The sequence below is a fragment of the Sturnira hondurensis genome, unplaced genomic scaffold, assembly GCF_014824575.4.
Source record: "Sturnira hondurensis isolate 20B ecotype Veracruz unplaced genomic scaffold, ASM1482457v3 Scaffold0007578, whole genome shotgun sequence".
In the NCBI taxonomy this organism is placed as follows: domain Eukaryota; kingdom Metazoa; phylum Chordata; class Mammalia; order Chiroptera; family Phyllostomidae; genus Sturnira; species Sturnira hondurensis.
Genome location: NW_028080209.1, coordinates 513,248 through 527,414, shown reverse-complemented (window position 1 = coordinate 527,414; position 14,167 = coordinate 513,248). Strand labels below are relative to the sequence as shown.

Sequence of the window (14,167 nt, the reverse complement as noted above, 5' to 3'; positions counted from 1 at the left end):
TAAAACTTGAAAACTAGCCTTAAAGGGATGAATCCTACTCTTCAACTTCCACCCTCCTCCTTGGAGTGTCAGAATGAATTTTTATTGTTTCTAATATTTCAATATCACTCAGTCCCTGATGACCTGCCGTGTATGGGGCTCTGTCTGGCATACTCCACACCCTTCTTTTCCTGGGAAAGGTGTTTTAGACCTGGGGGCAAAAGAATAAAAAGGTACGCTGACACCTGGGGTGGAAGGAGCCCCTCCACGAAGCTTCATTTCCCTGAATACCCATTTCCCATCGACCAGGCTGGGTTACTTATTAGAGAGTTTATTACAAAATAAGGAGAGGCATCTGAGGAAGATTCACTCGTCATAGAATTTCGGCAGCTCATTGCCCAGGATTACTCGATGGTCCACACCAGCAGCTGTAATAGTGACCAGGTATATGACACCCCCACTGGAGCCATCCCGGCTCATGGCCAGAGCAATAGCTGCAGAGGGTTCAAGTTGGAGAGAGAGAGAGAGAGAGAGAATGGCTCGACTTCAAAAGACATTTCCTTCCCCTCCTGTCCATATGCCTACTACCACCTTCCAACCTCAAAACCCATCTCCTAGAGAGGCATATTAGGTGGTGTGTTAATAAACCAACCTAAAAGTTAAAAAAAAAAGAAAAAAGAAAAAACCCCACCTTATATAAAATATCTCTGAATGTCCATGGTCTCAATATTCCTACCATGATCCATTTCAAGTTATAAATAGCTTAACCATCAGCTCCCAAATCCTCGAATATTTGTCAGTCGGCTCTCATGAGCTAGCCCAGGACAGCTCAGCACACCACTGGTTCTTACAGTAACCACTTATCCTAATTTGCTGCACACAGAACTTTGTCCTGAAGTCCCATCTATATCGTTTCGCATTTGTCCTGCCCCCTTTCACTTTCAAAACTGTCCCGGTTTGGACATTAAGTTAAATGGTCGCCCGACATATTCCTCTTCCTGTTCCTCCTACTCTACATCCCTCCCGAGTTAAAACCCTTGCCCCTGGTTGGGTTAATTAACCCTTCCACTTGGTTAATTACCATCCGTGGTGAAGCGCCTGCACTCCTCAGCGGACATGCCTGGTTTATAAGCTGCATCCACATAACCGTAGATATAGGTGCTCCCAGAGCCACCAATTGCAAAGGGCTGTCGAGTCAGCATTCCTCCCAGGGTTCCATATACCTGGGGGAGGCATCCTCAAGTCAGAATAAAGCAGCACCAATCCTCTTCTTGCCACGGAGACAAGCAGGCGGTCCCCGTGGTCTGCAGTGAGGCCTCAGTATCTCCTGCCCCCATCGGGGCAGACTGTCCCATGTTTTTAGAGGCAGTGTCTTTGGGACTCAATGCTAGAAGACAAGTGACCTCCAGCTCCCTCTCGAGGGGGACGGGGAATCCCAAGGGAGAGCGTGCCCTGGGAGAGACCCACCTGGCCACCTTCGCGTTGGTCCCAGCCGGCTACCATGAGGTGTGCAGACAGTTCCTCTCGGTATTTATAGCTGATATTTCTCACCACATTTGCAGCAGCGAGAACAAGTGGAGGTTCTTCCAGTTCCATCCTGAAGGAAATGTTAGGAATAGGAAGAAGGGTCAATATAATTTCCTGCTGTTCCACCCTCGTGTGCCATTACCATCGGCCTTGCCAAGGGACACGGAAACCCGTAGCTGTAATAGGGGTCAAACTCCAGCTCCCCTCCCACATGTGCAGGGGAGTCCAACCCCACCATCGACCGATAAGAAGATTTCAGTCGTTCCCCTCTTTCACCCTGTTCCACCTGCCACCCCCTCCCTGCCTAATGACATGACTCTCTGGGCTACCAGAGCCCCGTCCTTGTGGGTAAAAGCAGATAAGCATTACTTCCACCCCAGTGACCTGGTTTCCTATAGGGTGATGTGATACATGGGCCACATCACCATTTTCTCCCTTCTTATTTATATTGGGATAGTGTTGTGCAGTTTTCAAACTGCCTTCACATCTATCATATGATTCTCAAAATAACTATCTGGTGAGTTGGGTAGGTACTATTGGCTCCACTTCACAGGTGTGGGAATTAGCCCAGAGACATGAGAGTGCCAGTTAAAAGTTAATAAAAGCAGGAGTTAAAACCAGAGTTTTTCTTTAAATTTCTAGTGCAGTGCTCCTGGAACAGGGCACTCACTGTATGGGGGTTCACTGGTTGGGGGAAGTCTAGCAGGGGTAGTGCGAGGACCCCAAAGCTTCATACCCATGGAGCTCCAGCTGGTAGGCAGCCATGTCTGCCACAGCTTGGGCGTCAGCAGCCGAACCAGAGAGCGCACAGTAGATGCGATGGTGTAAGGGGGACAGCTTGTCGAACACCCGGTTCACCACAGCCTGTCTGTAGGGAAGGAGTCAACAGTCATCAGTGTTAGAGTTGCAGGAGATTGTCCAGTGTTTCCCAAATTTATTCGACAGGAGAACAGCATGGAGTGCACGAAATTTAATGCTTGCATTAAAGCAGGAAGCAAAACATCATCTCAAGTTAACCACTGCAAGGAATCAAAATTACACTTATTTTCAGGCTTAGATTTTATAATAAAATAAAAAATATTAAGCTAAGAATAAGGCTACTCTTACAAATTTTTCTTTACTGTTAACCATCCTGAGGAAGTTATGTGGTCTATGGGACATAAAGTAGTATTGCTGTAATCTTGTACTCATTTTGCATGCGAGGAAATGGGCAAAGAGGGAGAAAGACACAGTCAGTTCAACAGGTGACAGATGAGAAACCAGGATGCCTGCTTGTCAGAACCATCTTTTCTTTCTCTAAATATAGACGGATGGCGGGCCCCTCAAATCTCCATCTGTATCCCTTTCTCAGACCCAGTCTCTTCCAGGGACGGGCCACATAGCGTTCAGCCCCTGGACCTCCTCTGTGAATTCAGAGACCCAAGCACCCATCCAATATCTTATTATAGTGACCTTTCTGAAAGGTTAACTCCATTTCTCCAAAGTTCTAGTTCACCATGCTCTTCATGAATGGGTTAAAAATTGCATATTTGGGGCCATTAGCTTCTTTCTGAAGCATATACCTTCACTGGTACTCACCCTGCAGACACCCGAGAATCAGAACCCACCACAACGCCTCCATGGAACTCTACTGCCATAATCGTTGTCTGCAGAGACACAGAGGATGGGATGTCAGACCAAGAAGAGCCCTGATCCCCTCAGGTCAGAGGTGAGGAGACATTCCCAGAGAGAGGAGGACACTGGCTCAAGGTCACACATTTACTCAGGCCAGATCTGACTCCCAGGATAGGACTTTTCTCCACCTTCCCGTTTGCTCCATTGTCCTTCCTGCTTGCAAGGGAACGCCACAGCCTGGCCGTGGCACAGCACTGGAGGAACTGCAGTGCACCCCCACCCTTCCAAGGGGAATCCTTCCCACTGCAAAGAGAGCGCAGGGGATGAGGCTCCTAGAGGCAGAAGTCTAGCGCTGGGGCCCTTCCAAGCACCAGTGAGGCAGCCTCACGAGTGAATTACAATTTCCACCACATGTGCTTGTGTGTGCAGACCTGACAGAGCAACCACTGTGACCTTGGAAACAAGTTCAGGTCTATTTTGGGTCCAGAATCCTCCATCCACACCCTCCTTAATTAGGACTGAGCCCTTCAGTCTAATGAACACAGGAAAACATCGAGGGGGGCCATGGTCGGCAGGGCCATATCTTAAGGAAGGAGGAAAGCACACGAGGCAGTTTAAAACAAAGATTTCATTTAAGGATTTCTGATGAAGAGGTAAATAGACACTCAGCAGTCAGGAGATGTGTACCAAGGAATGATTTGAAGAGTTTGAGCTGACTTTTCCAGGTCAAGAAGAGAAATTAAGGAAGGGTAAAGGAGGATAAAAATACACTTTTCCCATTTTCATTGAGTTTGAAAAAGCCTAATGGTTCAAATGAGAAACTGAGTCATAGAGAAGGCAAGTGACTTGTCCAAGGTCACACAATTAATAGCAGACCTGAGACTAGAATCCAGGTCTAACTGCCATCTCCCGATGGGCTTCTGTTTCCTACTTTCTGCAGCCCATTGGAAGCAAAGGGAAATTTTCTAACTTCTCACCACTCTGTGAGTTACTCTGGCCCTCGGGGATACTGTCTACTGTGGGAGCAGTGCTTCCCTGAACACTGATTTACCTACTGATTAACCGAATAGAGGTTAATCAGTAGGACAGGGGCAACCACGTCCTCAGTATTAATCCTCTGCAGCAAAGTGTCCCCAAGAGAAGGTGGTGGCAGTACTCTGGGAGCAGAAGCTAGCCAGTGTTGGGCTGCCACCCCCACCCCTCCGGCAAAGTCCCTGGCGCGTGCGTGGCAGTGGGCAGGGATGGGAGCAGGCACCCTTCTGGGCCAAGCTGGAGAAGGGCACCACCGTCTCACATCGAACCCCCACTCTCAGTGCTGGGACCACGATTACCCAGGTGCCAGTTTATCAAAAGTCTGAGTGATGAGTTGGCCCTTCTCATTTAGTGCCCATACTAACTTCTCATTTAGTGCCTCTCCCAAATGCTGTCCTATTTCACCCGGGGCGCCATTTCCTTATCTCTGCACCTTCTCTAATCCCCTGCCTTGATTTGACCACCCCACTTTCTAGCCAGAGTGAAAGCGAAAGCGCTTTAGAGCTTCCAGCTAAGAGCCGAAGCACCCCATTCTCCACCAGCCTCGCGGGCCCAGTCCCCTCGTGAGCCCCTAGATAGTCCCCTTCAGAACAGAAACGCCCTATATTCATTGCGGGGACTGGGGCACTGAGGACTACAAGCTACCTCCTCACTGTTGGAAGCACTCCTTGGTGCTTCCAGAGTCCCCAGTCGCTCCACCTCCTCCACCCTTCTGCTAGCTCTCAAGCCCAGACTGATTACCCCAGTGTGGACTTCTCCGGCCTGGGTCAAGTCCCCTGTTGGTGGTCCCGGCCGCAACATCACGGCGCCGCACTGCTTGCTGACTGGGGCACTGAATAACGACCTCGGACTGTGCGCAGCGAGCACCCTGCAGCCCCGCCCCTTCGCCACGACCGCCAGGGGGCGCTAAAGCCCTCTCCGCGAGGCTCGCACCCAGGCGCTAACCTGTGTGGGGCAGATCTGCCTGGAGACTGGTGACCAAAGAGCCCCGCCCTGAGGCTGGGGTAGGGATGTCTCGACCAGTGGATTAGCTGGAGCCGACCAGGAAAGGAGGAGGGGCGGGTGTGCGCGGCGGAGAAGGGAGAGCACCTACGCTGCTCCCCAGAGCCTCAGGTCTGATTTCCACGCCTTTTCTCAAGATAGTCTGGGCTGGCGCGTTGCTAAGTGGGCGGACCTAGTGAGCCCCGGGCACTTTCGTTTTCTCTTTCCCCTAAACCGCTCGCTTCTAGCCAGCGCCACTAGGCAAAGCCGGTTCCCGGGACTTTCCAGGAGCGCCGCCCCGGCCCGCCCTTCTCCCTCGCCAGCCGCGCGTCCCCGCGCGCGCCCGGGAGGGCACTCTGACAGCACAGCGAGCCTCCAGCCCAGCCGGGACCGCAGAGAGCCCCGGGCCGGCGGGATCGCCGCGCGCAATGGCCAGCTCAGGGTCCCGCGCTGCCTGCGGGTGCCTCTGCCTCCCTCGAGCTTCCCTCGCGTGGCTGGGGGCAGCGCTGCTGCTTCTCGCCGACTGGGTGCTGCTCCGGCCGGCGCTGCCCAGAGTGTCGTCCCTGCTGGTGCCCGGCGGGTTGCCGCTGCTCCGGGTCTGGGTGGTGGGCCTGAGCCGCTGGGCTGGGCTGTGGCTGGGGGCCCGTGGGGTCCTCAGGGCCACAGCTGGCACCAAGAGTGAAAGCGGAGGAGTCCAGGGATGGCTGCCTTCTTTGGAGCCACTGGCGGCGGCATTGGGCTTGGCCCTGCCGGGACTTGCCTTGTTCCGTGAGCTGAGCTGGTGGGGAGGCCCCAGGAACGCCGACCGCACGGGGCTACTGCACTGGGGAAGTCGCCTCGACGCCTTCGCCCTTAGCTACGCGGCGGCACTGCCCGCAGCTGCTCTGTGGCATAAACTTAGGAGCCTTTGGGTGCGGGGAAGTCGCGGCAGTTCGGGAGACGCGGTGCGTCGGCTTCTAGGCTGCCTGGGCTCGGAGATACGCCGCCTCCCGCTGGTTCTGATCCTATTGATCCTCTCCAGTCTTGGTAAGAGATTCAGGGGAGAGGGACGGGCGCTAGGGGACTGGGCAGGAATCAAGAAGCATGGTTAGTGAGATAGGTTAGTGAGTTCTGGGAAATGTGGATGGGGAAGACGACCCAGCTCCGGCTGAGGATTCCACCTCTGGGCCCCGTGGGAGTCAGGAGTCAGGACTCCAGGCACTGCTTCATTGGACCATGCGGGGCAGCGCCTTTCATACACGTGCATCTTGCTCCAAGACCTCTAGGCTTCTTAATTCAACTCGTAAAGGTCTGATGGGGCCCTAGGACTGCGAGTTCCAGGGAGGCCTGTTCAGGTGCAGGGCTCTATTCTCAATGTGCCTGAGCTTCCCTCCCGGACATTCGTGAGGGGTGGAAGAGGGCTGCGCCCGGGGCAGACTGATCCTGCTGAGACTTGATATTTGTGACTGACACGTCTTTCCTCTTCCTCCCCAGGCGAGATGGCCATTCCATTCTTCACCGGCCGCTTCACTGACTGGATTCTACAAGATGGGACAGCCACCGCCTTCACTCAAAACATAACTCTCATGTCCATTCTCACCATAGCCAGGTCTGCGGCCCGCGGGGGAAGTCTGAGAATGGGGGACTCCGAAAAAGTGCACTCCGAAGTGCACTTCTGTGGGAACCTTCTCTCTGCTCCTGAACACACCCGACCCTCCACCTTCTGTCTCTGTCTCTCTCCAGTGCAGTGCTGGAGTTCGTGGGCGATGGGATCTACAACAGCACCATGGGCCACCTGCACAGCCGCTTGCAGGGCGAGGTGTTTCGTGCTGTCCTCCGCCAGGAAACAGAGTTTTTCCAACAGAACCAAACAGGTTTCTCCTGGAACTCCTTCTTTATACATCACATGCTAGTTATATCCCTATGTGTCCCCTTTTACTTACAGCCTTGATCTCCCTCTCACACACAGACATAGTCATTTCTTATTCTTGGTGTACCCCCTGAGCAAAACATTGCACTCTTTGCCTTCAGAAAAAACTAGTTCCACCCAAGACTTTTACATAAATTTATCACTATATGTATATTTAGAAGAATTGGCAAACCTGGAAATTTTGAGATCACAGAGCCTAAGTGCCTCTTTTACAGAAAAGGAAACTGAGGCCTAGGCCCTAAATGCTGAAATGTGCACAGTCACATATGGTTAGAGGTAAACTTGGGGACCGAACCCATTTCTTGATTTCTAATTCAGTGCTTGGTAGAAATCTAACAGGGATGCAGAGAATCAGAATGCTCAGCATTACAGAAATAAAAGGTCTCCTTCTGCCTGCATACAGCAGGAGGCTCAGTAAGTAGGAAGGAGGAATGAGCCATAGGGACCCATGGAGTCTCATTCTTTAGAAGTCATCAGCATCACAGGTCCTGGACTGCTCTCCAGCGGGACCCTCCGTTTTTCTCCAGCTCTGGCCCGTGATCAGCTGAAGCTGCTCCGGCCTACGTGTGCAGAGGGGGTGCACAAGTTCTTCAAGGAGCACAAATCTGCCAAGAAGTGGGAATTTACATGGGTGTCCATTTCTGTGTAGCTAAATGAAGGCTTTTAGCCAGACTTTTCTGACCTAACACACTCTCCCTGTATTGAAATCTCAGAACTTCCCTATACCCCCTGACCTTCTTTTCCCCACCACCCTTAGAAAACCATGTTGACACCCCTCCCCTCACATCCTGGCTCACTGCCAGTCCCTCCCATTCCTCCAAGACCTGCAGTCACTCCACTCTGTTTTCCCCACCGCCTGGCAGGAGCTATCACCTCTCGGATAACAGAGGATACCTCCACCCTGAGTGAGTCTCTGACTGAGAAGCTGAGCCTGTTGCTATGGTACCTTGTGCGGGGACTGTGTCTCTTGGGGCTCATGCTCTGGGGATCACTGTCCCTCACCGTCGTCACCCTAGTTGTCTTGCCTCTGCTTTTCCTGCTGCCTGAGAAGCTGGGGAAGTGGTACCAGGTATGTCTGGGGAGTTGCCTCAACCTGCACAGACTCTCATCTCCCACTCAGTCCCTCTCAGATTTCTTTCCTGGCACCTCAGTGATTCTCTGTTCATGCACTCCTTGTCTCTGTAGTCTGTGTTCCCACACTCAGTGGGAGTGTTGATCTTCATATTCTCAGTGTCTTCTTTTTTGTTTTTGTTTTTTAAGATTTTACTTATTTATCTTTAGAGGGGAAGGGAAGGAGAGGAGAGAAATAACAATGTATGGTTGCTTCTTGTGAGTCCCCTGCTGGGAACTGGCCTGCAACCCAGGCATGTGCCCTGACTGGGAATTGAACTGCGATCATGTGGTTTGCAGGCTCACGCTCAATCCACTGAGCTACACCAGCCAGGGCTCATATTCTCAGTGTCTTCTAAATTCTGTCCACAATTGGTTTTTAAGAACGTGATTGCTAAGCTAATCTCGAGAATATGATCCACCCTACCCCCGCCATCGACCTCCCGAGTAATTTTTTTCTCTTCTGGATTCCTTTAGTATCCAAGGGGTAGATCTGTGTCCCTTTTACTTCTCTCCTGTCCCTTTGCCTCTTCTCACCTTTAACCTTCAACCAGGTAACCCTGGTACTAGTTTCTTTGTGGTTTGCCAATCCTGTGTGACATCTCTTATCTGTGTCTCCACAGGTACTGGCAGCACAGGTGCAGGAATCTCTGGCAGAGTCCAGCCAGGTAGCCATTGAGGTTTTGTCAGCCATGCCTACAGTCCGGAGCTTTGCCAACGAGGAGGGTGAGGCCCAGAAGTTCAGACAAAAACAGCAGGAAATGAAGGCACTGAACCAGAAAGAGGCCCTGGCCTATGCAGTTAACCTCTGGACTACCAGTGTGAGCACCTGGAGATGAGTGCCCGTTCCCTTGTCCCTAAGGTGCCTTGGGTCCATTCACTTCTCTGTGGCCCTGCTCCACACTCCTCTCCCACTGGGCAATGGTTGGTTCAGTGTTCTCATCCTAGCAATCTGAGGCTCAATCACCCTACTTGGTGTTCCTGACCCACTTCTGCTTTTAATACTAGAGGGCTTCCTCTCACTGTGACACACAAAACCTACCTAACCCCCTTTTAGGAAGATGCAATGTCTTCCAGCCCTAGGACCTCCCCTTGTTTCTCAGGGGTTGTTCAATAAGCCATAAGTTCCTACATCTGGGCCTGCCTCATGCTGGGACTGTGTGGATGTGCTAGTGAGAGCCACGGAAGTAGCAGAGCCAAGCATGTGGTGGCATCTGTGATGTCCTCAAAAAAGAACTAGACCAGCATTCACAAGTTCCTGGCTTGGTGTTGCAATTCACTAGCTCTGTGACCATGGCCTTGTAACTTATCTTCTCTAAGATTGTTTCTTCACTTTAAACGATGGAAGACACTTAACCTTGTTTATAGAGCTTTTGATATGAATATTAGATTATTCATGGAAACCTCTTTTACAGAGCAAAATGCTCCCCAAACAAGGTGATAATAGTGATGGTGGTGGTAATAATGATGACTTCTTTCGTGTGTAATTGAGTAAGACTCCATGGGTCTCTGTGGTTCATTCTTTCCTTCTAGTTGTTGAGCCTCCCCCCATTACTGGGGGGAAAGGAACTTTATATCTCCTTAGTGCTAAGGATTCTGGTTCTTTCTCTGTTAGATTTCTACCACAATCCCTTTTCTCTGTGGCTTCTCCACAGATCTCAGGGATGCTGCTGAAGGTGGGAATCCTGTATATTGGCGGGCAGCTGGTGACAAGTGGGGTTGTGAGCAGTGGGACCCTTGTCACGTTTGTCCTCTACCAGATCCAGTTCACCACATGCGTTGAGGTGCGCTCCTTCCGGCTTCACTCCCCGGTGCTCCCCTTCCCCTTTCCATCACCATCCGTGTCACTTGCCTTCCATTCTCTACCCGTCTCGCATCACATAGCCTTGGCAGGTAGAGGAGGTGCCTCTGCCACTCACGATTCATATCTCCCTTCCAGGTACTGCTCTCCACCTACCCCAGGGTGCAGAAGGCTGTGGGCTCCTCCGAGAAAATATTTGAGTACCTGGACCGGATCCCTCGCTGCCCAGCCAGTGGAGTATTGACTCCTTCAAACTTGGAGGGCCTTGTGCAGTTCCAAGACGTCTCCTTTGCCTACCCTAGCCGCCCAGACGTCCCGGTGCTGCAGGTAGAGCCTCCCAGGGCTTGCATTCCACCAGCCACTCCTTCACCTCTACTGTCCTAAACTGTCTCTCTCACTTCAGCCTGCTTAACACCAGGTACAGAGAGATCCTTCCCAGCCCCTCAGAGGCAAAGATGAGCATCGCCTATTCCATGAAACTGCCAGTTTGGGTTTCTAAGGGGAAGGGCAGAGGAGGCGCTCAGGAAGGAAACTCTCACACCCTAAGGAATTGCTAAAGCAAAACCTGCCCTCCAGCCTCCTGTCATTCCTCTTTCTTGTATTTTGTGATTTTGAATGTGAATTTTTCCTGTTTTCTCGTGGTATCTGATAGCAAGTGTGTGGCATAGCGGTGCCTAGTCTTTGTTCCTGTGTTCGCTTCATCTCCCACCCCTACTCTGTGCATGTGGGAGGGTAGGAGTGACTATATTTCCCCATTTTTCTCCTGTGGTAAAACATCATATGATGTAACAGACAGTGACATCCTCAGGTTTAGGGGCTCAGTCTGCCTCTTACTGTGTGATTGATCCTCTGACACCCAGGGGCTGACCTTCACCCTGCGTCCCGGTGAGGTGATGGCACTGGTGGGGCCCAATGGGTCTGGGAAGAGCACAGTGGCCGCCCTGCTGCAGAACCTGTACCAGCCCACCGGGGGGAAGCTGCTGCTGGATGGGAAGCCCCTGTCCCAGTATGAACACCGCTACCTGCACCAACAGGTGAGCAGAAATGTGGCCTGGGGAAGGGTGAGGAGCACCAAGTAAGAAGAATATTCTCACTAAGCACTCCCTGAAAACTCTGAAAGGAGGGTTAGGGAATGATGGGAGACCTTGGGTGGAGATGGGGGTGTGGTCAAGAGAGAGGGTGTGTAATTTTGTGATTAAGATACCAGTACAGATTTTGAGCCTTTAATTTCTTTATAACTATATAACTATTCCAGTATTCCTTGTTCCTTGACTCTCCATTATATTTTGTCCCAGGTAGCTGCAGTGGGACAAGAGCCAGTGTTATTTGGAAGAAGTTTCCGAGAAAATATTGCCTATGGCCTGATGCAGAAGCCAACTATGGAGGAAGTCACAGACGCTGCAGTGGAGTCCAGGGCTCACAATTTCATCTCTAAACTCCCTCAGGGCTACAGTACAGGTGCTCTCTCCACTCTTCTCACCACTCAGGCATCTGGACCTTGAAATTCCAGTAGTCTTGTCTTTATTCATCAGTTCTTCTCATCCCACTGACATCAGTTTGAAGTTTTAAGATCCTGTTTTCATGGTTCCTTCATCCACACATCCTCAGGCCTCCTCCACTTTCCCAGAGCCTCCCCGTCCAACTGCATCCACATACTCCTAGTTCCATGATTCTTTGTCATATTTTGTCTCGGGTGGCTGCAGTCCTTGGGGGGGGGGTGCGTGCGCGCGCGCGTGTGTGTGAATAAGTGCGTGGGTCCACATGTAGTTATCCAACTGTCACCTTGGCTCTTTTCTGTGCAGAGGTAGGCGAGGCTGGGAGCCAGCTATCAGGGGGTCAGCGACAGGCAGTGGCCTTGGCTCGAGCATTGATCCGAAAACCACGTGTACTCATCCTAGATGATGCCACCAGTGCCCTGGATGCAAACAACCAGTTATGGGTGAGACAATCCTCTTCTTAATGCCGAGTGTCCCACCAATCGTCCTTCCTTCTCTCATGTCATGTTAGTTATGTTAATGTCATAATCATTCGAATTGGTCCTTGTAATTCTCAGCTCCTATTAGCTTCTCCCCAAGATGTGTAGAACCATTTACAAGAAAGTGTCTACATTCTTAGGATCTCTGAAGCCAGAAGTACGGAAAAAAATCCTAATATCAATATTTTTTATATAAATGCTTTAAAAAATATTTTATTTATTTTTAGACAGGGAAAGGGAGGGAGAGAGTTAGAGAAACATCAGTGTGTGGTTGCCTCCTACATGGCGCCCACTGGGGACCTGGCCTGCAACCCAGGCAAGTACCCTGACTGGGAATCGAACTGGCGACCCTTTGGTTCACAGCCCGCGCTCAATCCACTGAGCTACACCAGCCAGGGCCTAACTGAGCTTATACCATTGCCAGGCATGCTACTGGGCCCATTGCATGCATTGCCTCACTCATTTATTCATTGTGAATGCCAGTGAGCTGGCTGCTGTCATCCTCTTTCTGCAGAGGATGAAATGGAGGCTAAGAGAGGTTGAATAACCTGTTCAATGGCATTCATCTATTGAGTAGCAGATCCTAGACTGAAATTCAAGTCTGCCTAACTTGAATGTTCATGCCCTTTACCACTAAGTTATATTTCTTTAAAACAATATAAAACTTCCCAGTCCATAGGTAGAGACACTGTTTAATACAATTTTCTCTTTTCTCATTAGTTTTACCCTAGGACTCTGACTTTTATTACACCATTGCTCCTTGAGTAAAGTCCTTAACAAATCAAAGATTTTACAGAGAAACACTCAAAACTGAGTCTTCTTTGTTCCCCATCCCATGGGGTTGGAATTCCCGACACAAATGGTGGTGAATCTAGTGAGGTCTGTCTTGGCTCTGGAAACACAGATGTCTCCCTGGGCGGGGAGTGGTCCCCAGCTCTGACAGAGTCCATGTCCTTTCTCAGGTGGAGCAGCTCCTCTATCAAAGTCCTGAGCGGTGCTCCCGGTCTGTGCTTCTCATCACCCAGTGTCTCAGCTTGGTGGAACAGGCTGACCACATCCTCTTCCTGGAAGGAGGCACTGTCTGTGAGGCAGGAACGCACCAGCAGCTCATGAAGAACAAGGAACGCTACTGGACGATGGTGCAGGCTCCTGGTGGGTTGGGTGCTCCAGAATGAAAGACTTCTCATCGCCCTCCCTTTTTTTCCTCCTTTGTATACTGGAGAATTTAGGAACAAAGATCTTACCAGAGTCGCAGAGTTGTCAGGAGCGACATCCAGAAATGTAACCCTCCGGGTGATACTTGAAATTCTGCCATGAATATTACCCTCTCTCGAAGATCCTCTTGAAAAAACCGATTCCCTGGAAGAAAACCGGTGTATAACTAACTCCTTAGTGTAACTAGGTGGACAGTCAGGGTCAGTGTGGATAGCACTCTGAAAATAGTTATAATATAAAGAAAGACCGGCTACTTCCAAGGAAACCAAAGGCATATATATGCTGGCCCATAAGTACTGTGTAGATTTTTGGTATTTATAATAAAATTGGTGTCTTGTACTGTGGTCTCTTGGGTTTTCAGCGCACTGAATGGCTCACTGACTTCTGCAGCGCACGTTTCAGGAGCCTGGTGTCTTCTCTCCTTTAGTACCCTCCGTGTTTCACAGCTCAGTGTGCGCCATCTTTTCCCTTAGGTGTTCTGTATCCTGTGGTCGCCCCTCCACTTCCCAGTCCCCCAGCCCCGTGCCGTGCCCACCCCCAAGGGTGGGCAGACTGGGATATGGCGCCTAAGGCACCAGCAGCAGCGCTCATAGCCAGGGCCTTTCTAAGGTGGAAGATAAGGGCCAGCGAGGTTACAAGAAGCGCAAGTGCGCGAGCAGAGGACCTCACACTTCATTTTGCTGTTCAGGTCCTTCCGTGTAAGGGTTCCACCGGCACCGCCACGGAAGGGGCACCTGTCTGGCAAGTCTCAGCGCAGTGGCCAGGGTTGTCTAGAAAGTCCCTTCCAATCAGGGAGGGTCATGGTATGTGACGGTACCAGTTGCTGAGCAGATTAGGACAACACAGGTTGCAAAGAAAGGCGGGGTTTAGAGGAGTTAAACTCAGCCTTGCTCGGACAAGCAAGAATTAAGCTAGGAGGTGTGGGCAGAAAGGATAGTTCTTGCGGTGGCTACAAGTTTGGGAGACCGCTGAACCCCGCCCGAGAGGCCGAATCAAGGACCGTGTGGAAAGATGTGGCGTCTGC

The 14,167-nt window shown here is 51.1% G+C and overlaps 2 protein-coding genes across 3 annotated transcripts; one reads left to right on the top strand and one right to left on the bottom strand.

Moving 5' to 3' along the window:
- Positions 1-294: 294 nt before the first annotated feature.
- PSMB9 (proteasome 20S subunit beta 9) lies at positions 295-5,043 on the bottom strand. The gene is made up of 6 exons (XM_037052700.1): positions 4,894-5,043; positions 3,085-3,152; positions 2,243-2,374; positions 1,447-1,576; positions 1,061-1,202; positions 295-473 (listed from the first exon to the last, which is right to left on the bottom strand). Exons 1-6 carry the CDS (start codon positions 4,951-4,953, stop codon positions 346-348), a joined length of 660 nt encoding a protein of 219 aa, XP_036908595.1. The 5' UTR covers positions 4,954-5,043; the 3' UTR covers positions 295-345.
- A 307-nt stretch (positions 5,044-5,350) lies between these two features.
- Positions 5,351-13,487, top strand: TAP1 (transporter 1, ATP binding cassette subfamily B member). Of its 2 annotated transcripts, XM_037052695.1 has the most exons (11): positions 5,352-6,159; positions 6,607-6,721; positions 6,856-6,986; positions 7,906-8,111; positions 8,776-8,973; positions 9,808-9,936; positions 10,092-10,280; positions 10,814-10,987; positions 11,249-11,411; positions 11,756-11,892; positions 12,891-13,487. In XM_037052695.1, exons 1-11 carry the CDS (start codon positions 5,562-5,564, stop codon positions 13,101-13,103), a joined length of 2,253 nt encoding a protein of 750 aa, XP_036908590.1. In that variant the 5' UTR covers positions 5,352-5,561; the 3' UTR covers positions 13,104-13,487. The 2 variants fall into 2 exon arrangements, with proteins under 2 accessions (XP_036908591.1, XP_036908590.1); XM_037052696.1 differs by lacking the exon at positions 9,808-9,936 and having other exon boundaries at positions 5,351-6,159.
- The last annotated feature ends 680 nt before the right edge of the window (positions 13,488-14,167 follow it).